The sequence below is a fragment of the Cyprinus carpio genome, chromosome B14, assembly GCF_018340385.1.
Source record: "Cyprinus carpio isolate SPL01 chromosome B14, ASM1834038v1, whole genome shotgun sequence".
NCBI lineage: Eukaryota > Metazoa > Chordata > Actinopteri > Cypriniformes > Cyprinidae > Cyprinus > Cyprinus carpio.
This window is the reverse complement of record NC_056610.1, coordinates 6201477-6214063: the sequence shown is the minus strand read 5'-3', so window position 1 is coordinate 6214063 and position 12587 is coordinate 6201477. Positions and strand designations below refer to the sequence as shown.

The 12587-nt window shown below is 38.8% G+C and overlaps 1 protein-coding gene across 3 annotated transcripts in view; it reads right to left on the bottom strand.

The window, feature by feature from the left end:
* Nucleotides 1–6259: 6259 nt before the first annotated feature.
* Nucleotides 6260–12587, bottom strand: part of LOC109078476 (FERM and PDZ domain-containing protein 3-like) — a 134537-nt gene continuing 128209 nt past the window's right edge. For 2 of the 3 annotated variants that reach the window (XM_042737852.1, XM_042737853.1), the window contains 4 exons: nt 12294–12473; nt 12055–12190; nt 10544–11386; nt 6260–10186 (listed from right to left, as the gene is read on the bottom strand). In XM_042737852.1, the coding sequence (XP_042593786.1) occupies nt 7410–10186; nt 10544–11386; nt 12055–12190; nt 12294–12473 (3936 nt within the window). In that variant the 3' untranslated portion in view covers nt 6260–7409. The remainder of the gene's footprint in view (nt 10187–10543; nt 11387–12054; nt 12191–12293; nt 12474–12587) is intronic. The other variant, XM_042737854.1, reaches the window with a different exon arrangement.

Here is a 12587-nt window from a genome sequence, read left to right as displayed (position 1 = left end):
AGCTTTGTGAACAGGTTTTAAGAAAAAAATCATTGCTAAAAACTTTTTCGGCTATTTAGGAGAACTCTTAAGCCTGTGTTATAATTTCCGCGTCCGTGAGTCTGCTAAGTGTCTGTTATGGTATGCGTGTCGTAAAAATCGTCATCGGAGAGTATGCGCGGAGGCTGTGAGTGGACATCCACATACCTCCCATTTTTTGTGACCATTTTCCAGTAGGCTTCAAAAGCACCAATTGCACATGTGCAGGCTGTGTGAAGAAGCCCATTGCTACTCGAACCTGTGCAATCCGTTGATAAAACAATATAAAGACAGCCAGATGTGCAATAATTCTGGGCAATTGTTTGTTCACATGTTTGTTACAGAGTGGACTATCAGCATATGCTTTTGGTAGTATAAATACAAGTAGTCTGCGTCCGGATTGCACACAGGCTTTAGCGGTAAGATGTTTTGTGAATATGGGCCCTGGAATCTGAGGGTGCAAAAAAAAAATTCTAAACATTGAGAAAATCGCCTTCAAAGTTGTCCAAATGAAGTCCTTAGCAATGCATATTAGACTACTTAAAAAAAAAAAAACTTAAGTTTAGATATATTTACGGTAGGAAATTTACAAAATATCTTCATGGAGCATGATCTTTACTTAATATCCTAATGATTTTTATCATTAAAAAATAAACAAAAATTTGACCCATACAGTGTGTTTTTGGCCATTGCTACAAATACGCATGTGCTACCAAGTTTTATGGTCCAAGGTCAAATTTATGTAATTACATTTACATTTACAGTAGGACACCCATAAACCTCGCCATGTCCCAACCTTAATAACGGCAAATGTCAATCTCCGAAGAGTTACATTATATCACTGTATCAATTTTTATTTACTCATTTGTTTCTAAACACAACGTGGTTAAATGAGACACAATATAAAGTGGCATTCTCTTAACTGTACTGGAAAAATATTAGAGAAAAAACAGGTCTTGCTTCAGTATATCTGCTAAAGTCCCTGTCACTATTGCTCCTATTTGATGTTTATTTACTGAAAGTAACAAAATCCAGCTGTTAAACTGCACTTAGACATTATGCTGACAAAAGATTTCAAAAACTCCCCAAACCTCACATCAAATGAATCAGACCATGAGCAGCATTCTCGGAATGATAAGCACCTTTTTCAGTGAGCCCAAAAAATAAAATCATGTGAAGTGCTCAACATAAAAGTATATGGTAACAATTTATTTTAAGGTGTCCTTGTTACACGTTATACTGTATCTTCTTACTATTAAAATAATTATAAATTATGCATAATTACATGCAAGTAACCCCAAGATAAACCCTAATCCCAACCCTGTAGTAAGTACATGTAGTTAATTAATACAACTCAGTACTTAAATGTATAATTATACTGTAAGAAAGAAAATAACCTTAAAATAAAATATAACCATGTATATATTTAGGTGTAGCCATAAATATATTGAATACCACACCAAGAAAGCAAACGGATACCCTTCAGACATGCAACTTAATTTTTTTTTTTTTTTTTTTTTTTTTTAACCCATTAGGGTTAGACCCTTTTTCTTGAATTTAATAAATTGAGTGTAAGGCGTTAGATAATGCTTTATATCCTGACCTTAACTGATGTATTTTAACAATGTGACAACCATGAATGTATTTAAAAAAATAAAAATAAAATAAATTATTCTACTTTTAAGTATTGTTTGCAGACGCAAAAAAAAAAAAAAAAAAATACAATAATTGGGTATCGACAGCATCTAAAACAAAAATCATTTACATCAAGAAGTACAAATGTTTATGAATCCTTAATATAATTTGATCATCAATTCAATAGAATCAACTATTAACTATATATAATATTTAGGCCTATATAGATAGAGAGAGAGAGAGATTGAGAATTTGTAATAATATATGTTATGTGTATATTGTTTTTGATGCTCTCAATACATTCATATTGTACAATCCAGTGTTTTTTGTGACCTGAAGTGTGAATGGTTATAACCATTAACAACTCTACTACTGATTTAATTTTGTGCTGTACTTTGTTTGTTTATGGTTTGTTTGTGTTTGGATGAGGATGAAAAAAATATTATATCTTTTTATATGTGATATTTTTACATTAATAATTGGTTAATTACAGTGTTAATAAATTAAGAACTTGCTGTTTGTGTTTAGCCTATTAATGCATTACCAATGCATCTAGTTGATAATCTATGAATTAAATATAGTAGATTGCAAGTGATTTAAAAATGCTTTGTTACTGTGTACTTTTACGTGTAACCGGTAAGGGTGTAAGTCAATATATTAATAATATAGATTAATATATATATATATATATATATATATGTATGTATATGTATATATATATATACAGGTCCTTCTCAAAAATTAGCATATTGTGATAAAAGTTCATTATTTTCCATAATGTAATGATAAAATTAAACTTTCATATATTTTAGATTCATTGCACACCAACTGAAAATATTTCAGGTCTTTTATTGTTTTAATACTGATGATTTTGGCATACAGCTTATGAAAACCCAAAATTCCTATCTCAAAAAATTAGCATATTTCATCCGACCAATAAAAGAAGAGTGTTTTTAATACAAAAAAAGTCAACCTTCAAATAATTATGTTGAGTTATGCACTCAATACTTGGTCGGGAATCCTTTTGCAGAAATGACTGCTTCAATGCGGCGTGGCATGGAGGCAATCAGCCTGTGCTACTGCTGAGGTGTTATGGAGGCACAGGATGCTTCGATTGCGGCCTTAAGCTCATCCAGAGTGTTGGGTCTTGCGTCTCTCAACTTTCTCTTCACAATATCCCACAGATTCTCTAGGGGTTCAGGTCAGGAAGTTGGCAGGCCAATTGAGCACAGTAATACAATGGTCAGTAAACCATTTACCAGTGGTTTTGGCACTGTGAGCAGGTGCCAGGTCGTGCTGAAAAACGAAATCTTCATCTCCATAAAGCTTTTCAGCAGATGGAAGCATGAAGTGCTCCAAAATCCCCTGATAGCTAGCTGCATTGACCCTGCCCTTGATAAAACACAGTGGACCAACACCAGCAGCTGACATGGCACCCCCAGACCATCACTGACTGTGGGTACTTGACACTGGACTTCAGGCATTTTGGCATTTCCTTCTCCCCAATCTTCCTCCAGACTCTGGCACCTTGATTTCCGAATGACATGCAAAATTTGCTTTCATCCGAAAAAAGTACTTTGGACCACTGAGCAACAGTCCAGTGCTGCTTCTCTGTAGCCCAGGTCAGGCGCTTCTGCCGCTGTTTCTGGTTCAAAAGCACACGCCTGTGCACGGTGGCTCTGGATGTTTCTACTCCAGACTCAGTCCACTGCTTCCGCAGGTCCCCCCAAGGTCTGGAATCGTTGATCCTTCTCCACAATCTTCCTCAGGGTCCGGTCACCTCTTCTCGTTGTGCAGCGTTTTTTTGCCACACTTTTTCCTTCCCACAGACTTCCCACTGAGGTGCCTTGATACAGCACTCTGGGAACAGCCTATTCGTTCAGAAATTTCTTTCTGTGTCTTACCCTCTCGCGCTTGAGGGTGTCAATGATGGCCTTCTGGACAGCAGTCAGGTCGGCAGTCTTACCCATGATTGCGGTTTTGAGTAATGAACCAGGCTGGGAGTTTTTTAAAAGCCTCAGGAATCTTTTGCAGGTGTTTAGAGTTAATTAGTTGATTCAGATGATTAGGTTAATAGCTCGTTTAGAGAACCTTTTCATGATATGCTAATTTTTTGAGATAGGAATTTTGGGTTTTTCATGAGCTGTATGCCAAAATCATCAGTTTTAAAACAATAAAAGACCTGAAAATATTTCAGTTGATGTGCAATGAATCTAAAATATAAGAAAGTTTTAATTTTATCATTACATTATGGAAAATAATGAACTTTTTATCACAATATGCTAATTTTTTTAGAAGGACCTGTATATATCATTATAATATATATATATATATATATATATATATGTATGTATATGTATTTTCAGAGCACTCATTATGAATTCGATCAGTTGATCTCATAGCCAAAACTAAGCTGAAAATGTTACTTTTAATAATCTTTATTGCTTTAAAACATGACCTTACACACAAAAAGACCACAGTGAAGCAAAAACACTGACAAGAACTCAAAGAACTAAATATGAACACATACAACAAAAATGAAGCACAGTGACAAATCTCATTTTGGCAACGCAACTAGTCTTTGACACAAACTATGTCTGAAAAAAAGTATAAACATGAGGATATTGTTTGTATTTTATAAAAATAAACATGTTCCATGCTATATTATACTCTAAAATATAGTTACTATTCATCTCTGGTACATACTACTATAAATCATAAGATACATGTGATTTATCTTTAAAATAAAAAGTTTTGATAAATATTTGCAATGTTCTTTTCAGAATGACTTTAAGCTTCACAAATATCTCATGTTCTTTACATGTTTTTTTTTTTGAGCATAGAATAATTATACTTTTATACTGAAATATTGTAAAACACTAGACTGTATCTGTACTCTTATTGATCTTTTAATGATACAAGTTAACCCAAACCCAGCATTAAACAATCTATTAGTTATTGGCTTGACAGAGCCCACTTCATTTGGTTCTATTTTTAAAGTAGGGATAACATGCAAGACACCAAAACAGTGAGATGCTAATTGTTTAAATGTCACAGCAGTAGAGCCTTGTATGGGATTATAAAACCATAATTTAACCATTTATATCCTAGATTGGAAGAGGAGACAGAAAAGTTTTCAGACATAAGACAGCAGTTGGTTTTATTAAAATTTAACAACTATTCTGTGTGTGAAGGGAACGGGGTTATGGTATCAAGAGTGCAATGGATGGTCACATGTGGCTAAAAATAAAGTCTACATGACTTTGATGGGATAGGAAAACAAAGCAATATTCAAAAACGGGGTTATGTACTTATATAGGCTATACTAGGAAAGAAATGTGACCCTGGACCACAACACAAGTCTTAAGTGTCAATTTTTTGAAATTGAGAGTAAGTGCAAAAGTTGTCCAAATTAATTCTTAGCAATGCATATTACTAATCAAAAATTAAGTTTTGATATATTTACAGTATGAAATTTACAAAATACAGACCTGCCAACCTGTACGCATTTTGCGTAGCGGCTACGCATTTTGACCTCAAAGTACCTGGTACGATTTGTCACCCTAAACTACGCAAAAATCTAGTTACCCTCTGTCCACGCGCAGTATTCAAAAAGCAACAAGAGTTAACCAATCATAGCGTCTTTTGTTGTTTTTGCATTTAAATAATTCCTGAGTTTTTATTTCTCTCCTAGAAGCCTATAGTTTATGGTTTGTGAAAAGGGGTTCGCGCGGCCACGTCAGATGCTCTGACAGAAAGGCTGTGTGAGGGTGACAGAGACGCGCTGTTTAATGTGTGTTTGAGATGTTGCTGTTTTCCTTCATGCATAACTTGCATTTCACAGGTATATTCTGCATCTGTAAATGTTAAAAAACCAATGGAAATATGTCTAATTTTGCTGTCAGAAGTGCATAAGCTTCTGCTTTAGCGATTCTCCGCTAATCTCCACAGACGTCATTTAGAAACGAGCGCCGCACCACAGCCAATCAGACAGAGCTCAATGAAATAGGAGCGCAATAACTCTTGACTCAAATATACATTTTGCTGAAATTTGTAGTTGGACATTAAGTGACGTAGAATTTTAAACCTATAAAAAGTGTATTTGTATGATAGCAACTGTAAAGTAATGGGTAATCAAAAATAGCCTTTTTACTCAATTATGCTTTAAATTTTTTGTTGTTGTTGTTTTTAGATTGCAATGTTACAGTGTAATGTGTTTTTAACCCGTTTTTGCACATAATAGCTATATGCCTACATGGCTTACATTCACTTTATTTGTTTAATAAAATATTTACCGAGATATATAGGCTACCGTATACCGCATCAGGATACAGAGATATGAATTTTTGCTCATATCGCCCAGCCCTATACAGAAGTGTACTGAAGTTTTAAATAAAGTGTGCTGTAGTTTTTTCTCTTTTTTTTTAATTGGCAATAAAAACCTAAATAAAATAACTAAAAAAACTACAAAAAACCCGGGTAAACAGTAAAAAACAGTAAACTGTAAACACCCACCCCCCCCACCCCCACGCTGATGGTACTCAAAAAATTTTTCCAAGGTTGGCAGGTCTGAAAATATATTCATGGAACATGAACTTTAATCCTAATGATTTTTGGCATAAAAGAAAAATCTATAATTTTGACCCATACAATGTATTTTTGGCTATTGCTACAAATATATCCCAGCAATTTAAGACTGCTTTTGTGCTCCAGGGTCACAAATGGTTTTGTGTCATCTACATAAGCATTGGCTTAGTGATTGCACTAAATTATGCAGATATCATGAGCTCAGCCCACTCCTCCAGTACAAAAAAAATGATGCCACTGTTAGCCATTATATGTATGAGGTAAGGATCTGGATAAGTTTGTGGGGGTGAAAGCGAGGGAGGATTTTTTTTTTTTGTGCGTTAGCAAACAGGAGCGCCTTTTTCATCTTGGTCTCAGCTCAACCGTTGTATCCTTTCAATTAATATTCTGATGAATTTAAATCTGCTACATTGTCTGCCCTGGGCAGGTGTTTCCTTCCACTATCTTGTTAGTGGGCTCTTGTATTCATAAATATTCATAAAAAAGTGTGTCAATTCAGATGCTTACAGAGATGCAAATCCAGACATTGTGAATGTGATATTGTTGAAAGGGAGTATTTCATGTCACAACAAACAAAAATGAGCAACAACCACACTACCAAATAACCAGTTCTCTCTCTACCTAATTTACAAAATCTGTTATCATTTAATTTTCTGTGATACATATATATATCACCCTCAGGGCATGTTTTAGATTATGTAGTTATAATGTCTCTACAGTAATTGCAATAATGATAATATAGTTTTTCCATAATACGCTTTATAAACCATTGTAAGGACACAAAATAACCCCACCAGCCCTTCCCTAGACAGTCACTTTGTTATTTAAATATAGGAACAACTAAATATACAAAAACGAAGTCCATTTCACAGCACCCTTTCTCTAAGAACACGAGTGAACAGCCCTGTTGGTCATCTATAATGCACAGGATCAGATGTATTTTTTTTCTCACTTCTGTGCACATTGTAAAAGATCCTTTGTGTGTACAAGTTAGCACAACCTTCATAAACATATAACAGTAGATAGTTAAGCGGTTATGGAATTTAGCAGTAGGTGAACAGAAAGGCGAGTAAAAATGTAAACCGATGAAGGATCCGTAGAGATTCTTGCGAAAGTGTTGAGCAGCTGTCTTTCCGGCCTGCCCCACAATCTCTTGAGTAAATGAGTCATTACTTGCTGGGCAAGGTTTTGATAGGACGATTAAGAGAGCCCATGTTGGTGGCTGTGTGGAGTTGAGGACTTGCACTCTTATTGGGGAGGCTACTAGAGTGCCCCATTGCCTCTTCAGCAGCACGAAGAAGAAGGGTGTAGTTGACAGCTACCTCCTCGACCTTCCGTAAAAGCTGCAGTTTTTGAGTTTCAGATCGTACACCCCTGACCAGCCGAATGAATGTTTGAGTAAGGTTGCACAGCACCAGGAAGCTAGCTGTGACAGCACTTAGCATTCGAGAGGGACTTTTCTCAACACTTGCCACGCGTCTACATGATGCCCTGAACTCTTTAAAATGGACTGCAAGTTCTTGCTTGTACTCTGCCAGTTTTGCAGGAGGGATACGAGGTTCACCCTTAATTTGGGGACTGTTGGCACACTGCCTTAAAATTGAGAGCAGCTCATTGGCATCAAGTTGTGCATTTAGGAATCCGTCAGGGAGCGAGAATGTTTTGCCCTGCAAGGACTGTACCCTTGCCAGGCTAGTTTCCAGATTCCCACAGGCCCGCAGATCAATCCTCTGTGTTTGTGGCTCCTCTTCTTCCTCCTCCTCCTCCCCACTGCAATCCTCTGCATTGAGTACCTGAAGTGTTTTGCTGACTACTGGCATTGCCCTTGAGTCTAGGTGCATCCCGGGCAAAACCTGCAGGGGGATGGAATAAGACAGTTCATCTTTTTCACTGCTCTCATCAGCAGCTTCACATTTGCGATAACAAAAGCAGAAGGAGCAGCATTTTTCTCTGTCCTCAGTATCCTCACTTGGCAATCCCAGAACTTCAGCGGTACCCTCTCGACTTTCCTGAAGAAGCTCCTCTCCCTGAATAAAAAATATCCCCTTCTTCTTTGCATCCCCATCTTTAGTATGTACAGGCTCTACTGGAGTTGGAAGTCTAAGTCCAGTGGCCCTGACTCTTTCCATTTCTTTCTCAAGGCTCTTTGCTTTTGTTGTTTTAACCTCAGCATACAGGGGGCTGCTGTCATTATTGTCAATCTCCCCTATGCTATATCTCCTTTGTAGCTTTTTGTAGTGTGGAGCACCCATGCATTCTGAATGGGTAGAGCACGTAGGCAAACATGACGTGGGTGTATCTCTGGGTTCCCTTGACTCTAGGCTTGTGGAGCGGATTCGAGTGGTTTTGATGTCCAAAGTCTGAGGTTTCCGTAACTCTCCTTGAGCATGTGGAGACTTTGGAATAGCTGGCGGAGATTTGGAGACTGTTCTCTCTCTCCCTCTCTGGTCCGCTGCAGAACCGACAGCTGTATCTGGGAGACGCATTCCGCGGCACATTCTCTTACAATCACAGCTGCGTCGCTGTTCTCGTGAAATCCCAGGAACTTTCTGTATGGGACTCGTGCGCAGCTGGCAGGCACATGGGGTAAAGGAGGGAACAGGAGAGGATCCCTGTGGTATGAACTCTCCTTGGGATGTTTTAGGTTTTAGAAGCTCCTCTAGGAACTCTAGCTCATACTGCCTGACCTTCTGAAGTTGAGCACGACGCTCATCTGTCTCTCTGCGCAGACGTGCTGGGAAAGTGGCTGAAATTAAGTTCCTAAAACTCAGGAAGGGAGTACTACGCTGGGATTTGATTTTGTTATTTGCCTGTTTCTTATACTCGGCTCCTGGGATAGTTGCCCCCTTTTCTGCACAACTTAGGACAAGTGTTGGGTCTACCAGAACAGGCAAACTTTTAGCAGGTTTCTGTGGTTCCACAGGGGCTTTACTCTGGGAGTTCTCTGCCTTTGGCTCTGGCATCTCCTTCCGTTCTACTTTAACAGGCATAGCTGGTGAGTACTTGGTAGGGGGCAGGGTGCTAGGCTTAGCCAAGCTTGCATCAGGTGTCTTTGCTGCGTTATCTTTGTTGTTAGCTAACTGAAGTCCTTTGGCACGGAGACGCTCATCATCTGTGGGAGATGTTGAGTGAAACACCACCAGTTTTTGGGCCTGTGAATCTTTCAGACGCACCTGTGGGCCAGGCTCTGGTCGTACCGGACAGGTGCAGAACAAGTCAGCAGCTGGCAAAAGGCTCTTTGAACTTGAAGGCTTAGTGGTCTCACTTGAGGCATTGTCGGCATCTTGGCACATATTTGTTGGACAAATCTTAGCAGATGCAGTTCTATCCACTGGTAAAAGAACAGGTAAGGCTATACTGGTAGTTTCAAGGGTAACTGTACCAGATTCTTTTTCCTGGACACCTTCTGAGGTAACGGAGCTTGTTTTTTCTTCAGTAGCTTGAGGCAACTGATCCATGTTGACTTTGGGAGCACTCTCTTGATCAGATGCTTTAAGCTTCTCAGATGTCTGCGGTTCAGACTTTTCCAAGGACTCTTTGACAGGCCCTCTTTCTGTTTTTTCTATATTCTTCTCACCTTTTGTTTCATTGATCTTCCCCTGCTCCACAGAGTTGTCAGAGGGACTAACTCCTTGATTGGGGCATACTTTTAAGGGCACAGTCTTGCTTAAGATCACAGATTTTTGTGGACATCCGCCACGGATCTGGCTCATTGAAAAAGCCCCCCCACCAATTGCTTGTGTGGTACAGCCAGGGATTGTCAAGGGAAAGTCTCGTCGACTGAAAAGTCGCTCTTTGTTGATGTGGTGGGCAAGTAGATAAGCCTGGTTCTGATGCTGCTTCATGGCAGACACCATCTCAGACACATCAGTTAGCTCTGAAGAATTTGTCTCATGTCCAGAGTCTAGGGACGATTCAGGGGTTATGGCAGCAAGCACAATCAACCCTGTAAGGGAACAAAAAACAACAACAACCATGCTTGTAAGAAATCTCATAAGGTCACTTCAGGTAAGCAAAATTATAACAAGAAAATGCATGTTCTAATTAAGAATTAAAGTCAAAAATTTAATTCTAAAAAAGTGTTGATACTGTTTGTTATTTTGTTGGTAAGGAGTAGGTAACACTGCATTGATACTTGTTTTGGGACCTTATAACTTAATATGTTAGCCTTCTGTAATTGTAAGATGTACAAACAACCAGTTTTTAATGACTATTTCTGATTTTACAGTTTGCTTGACTTTTAAAAGTCTCATTTACTCATAGACATGTAAAGAACAAGCACTTTTAATAGCACATAGTCCACCTGCTGTCTGTTGTGTCTGCTGGTGATGGTGTGGGTAATCCTCTGATGCAGCTAGTGCTTCCAGCGCCTGGAGGGTGGACACTAATGCATCATCTAACTCCTGAGCGTGGTCTTGAACCGTCCTACTGGTCACATTATCAATCAGTGTTACAGGAACGTCCTCTCGACCCTCTGCCACAGCAGCAGAGGCTTTGATTCCTTTCCGACCCTTTTTAGGGTCGTCTTCGTCAGAGCTGTTGTCACGAAACCCAGGGGGCGGTGCTGCTATGGCGGGAGGGGGAGGCTGCAGCTTTCCTCCTCCATCATCCATCTCCTCATCTTCCTCATTCCCAGGTAGCGGTAAGGCAATGAGATCAACAGCCCCTCCTTCACGGGAAGCACATGCATTTGTGCACTGCTGCAAAATGAGCCTTCCTGTCTCCCCAGTGTCTGAGATCAAACCTTCAGCTTGGAGTTTTGCCTTGCAGGAGTCACAGAAAAACCTCTGTGAAGGCTCCATTGTTTTCACTCTGTTTCTGAAGCTTGAGCTGTCTTCGGCGTGACCGTCTTGTTCAGCCACTGACTCGGTGCTCTTTATAGTAGGGTCAGACTTTGTGCGTGAACGACTCTGTACCTGTGAGATAAGGTTCTCATTAATGTCAAGCTCCTGTTCAGCTTGTATCTGAAGCTCTTGCAGCTGTTGTTGCTCTTTTAAATGGATATGACACAGGCCAAGGTGCTGAGATATGGGTGATGCTGATGTCTTCTGTGTTGCCTCTGTGGATGACCCCTCTCTGTCTTCTCGCCGACTCCCACTTGGCACAGGGGCTCCGGAGCGGAATTGGGCATGGGAGCTTCTGGAATCTAAATGACAGAACTGTCTGAGTGGTTGAACAAGTAGAAAACATGATGGATGGGAATGAGTCCAGATGACAAAGGTGAGTCTGCTGAATAGAGTTCTCAGAGATGGAAAAGAGCCTTGTGGGATGTGATGGCATGCTGTGATCTTTCTCTTTGGCAGACCACAGGAGATGCGAACATCCATTACATGGTTTAGTAATGCGATGCAACATACTTAACTTCCAGAAATATACATTTATCTTGATCAGCATTTCAGTTAAGCTTGCATAACCTGATTTAAGATGAAGATGGAGAGCTCAAGAAGATAGAGGGATCAAGCTGGAATTATGAATGATTGCCATGATAAGTCCTTATAATATATCATCAAAGATCCTTTTGAAAGCAACCTGATTCAATCAATTCATGTAATGACTGATTCAATTATTTATTTTTGTTTATAATTACATTTATTTTGTTTTATATTTTTGATGTCACCATCAAGATTTTCTCACCATTATTACATCTATTTTATTTTGAAATGTCCTAAATTGCATATGCAACACAACATATTTTAGTTCAGCTAGTCAGCGGAAGATGAAAAGCAAAGCAAATGCACTGTCAAAAAATTACATGCAATGACTTTGTTGTATTTTAATGAAATGGTAACAATAACAATACCATTTCTAACATACCTGCCTTGATCATATAAGGCTGACCGGGTATCCTGCAGTAGATTGTCCTTTTAGGGTCCACAAATAGCTTGTAATAGCCAGATATCAAACAGGCAAAGTTTGTTGCATCTGGCCACTCCATTAATAAGACCAAGGGCTATAATAATTAGTATAAGAACAGATATTAGTATAGTATTACATTTTGGGATGTTGTATAATGCAATACTGTTTCAGATATTGTTTCAGAGCTTTTTCCACACCTTTGCATCCAGAATAACAACCTCAACCCGGGCTACTCCATGGTGCTCTCTGAAAAGCTGGACCTTGGCCACGCGGCTGAACTCTGCTAAGACCGTTGTTAGGTTGTTCTTTAGGTCAATCACATGACTGATACCATGCCTTGGCCCAACCAACAATGTAGTGGCTGACTGCTTCTCGTCCTTTCAGAGGAAAAAAAAATAGAGAAATTCAGTAACAGAAGGACAAGCAATTTATTTATTTTTTAGGTTCGAAAGGTAACGTAATATTTAAAACATTTTTGTAAAACCATGAAA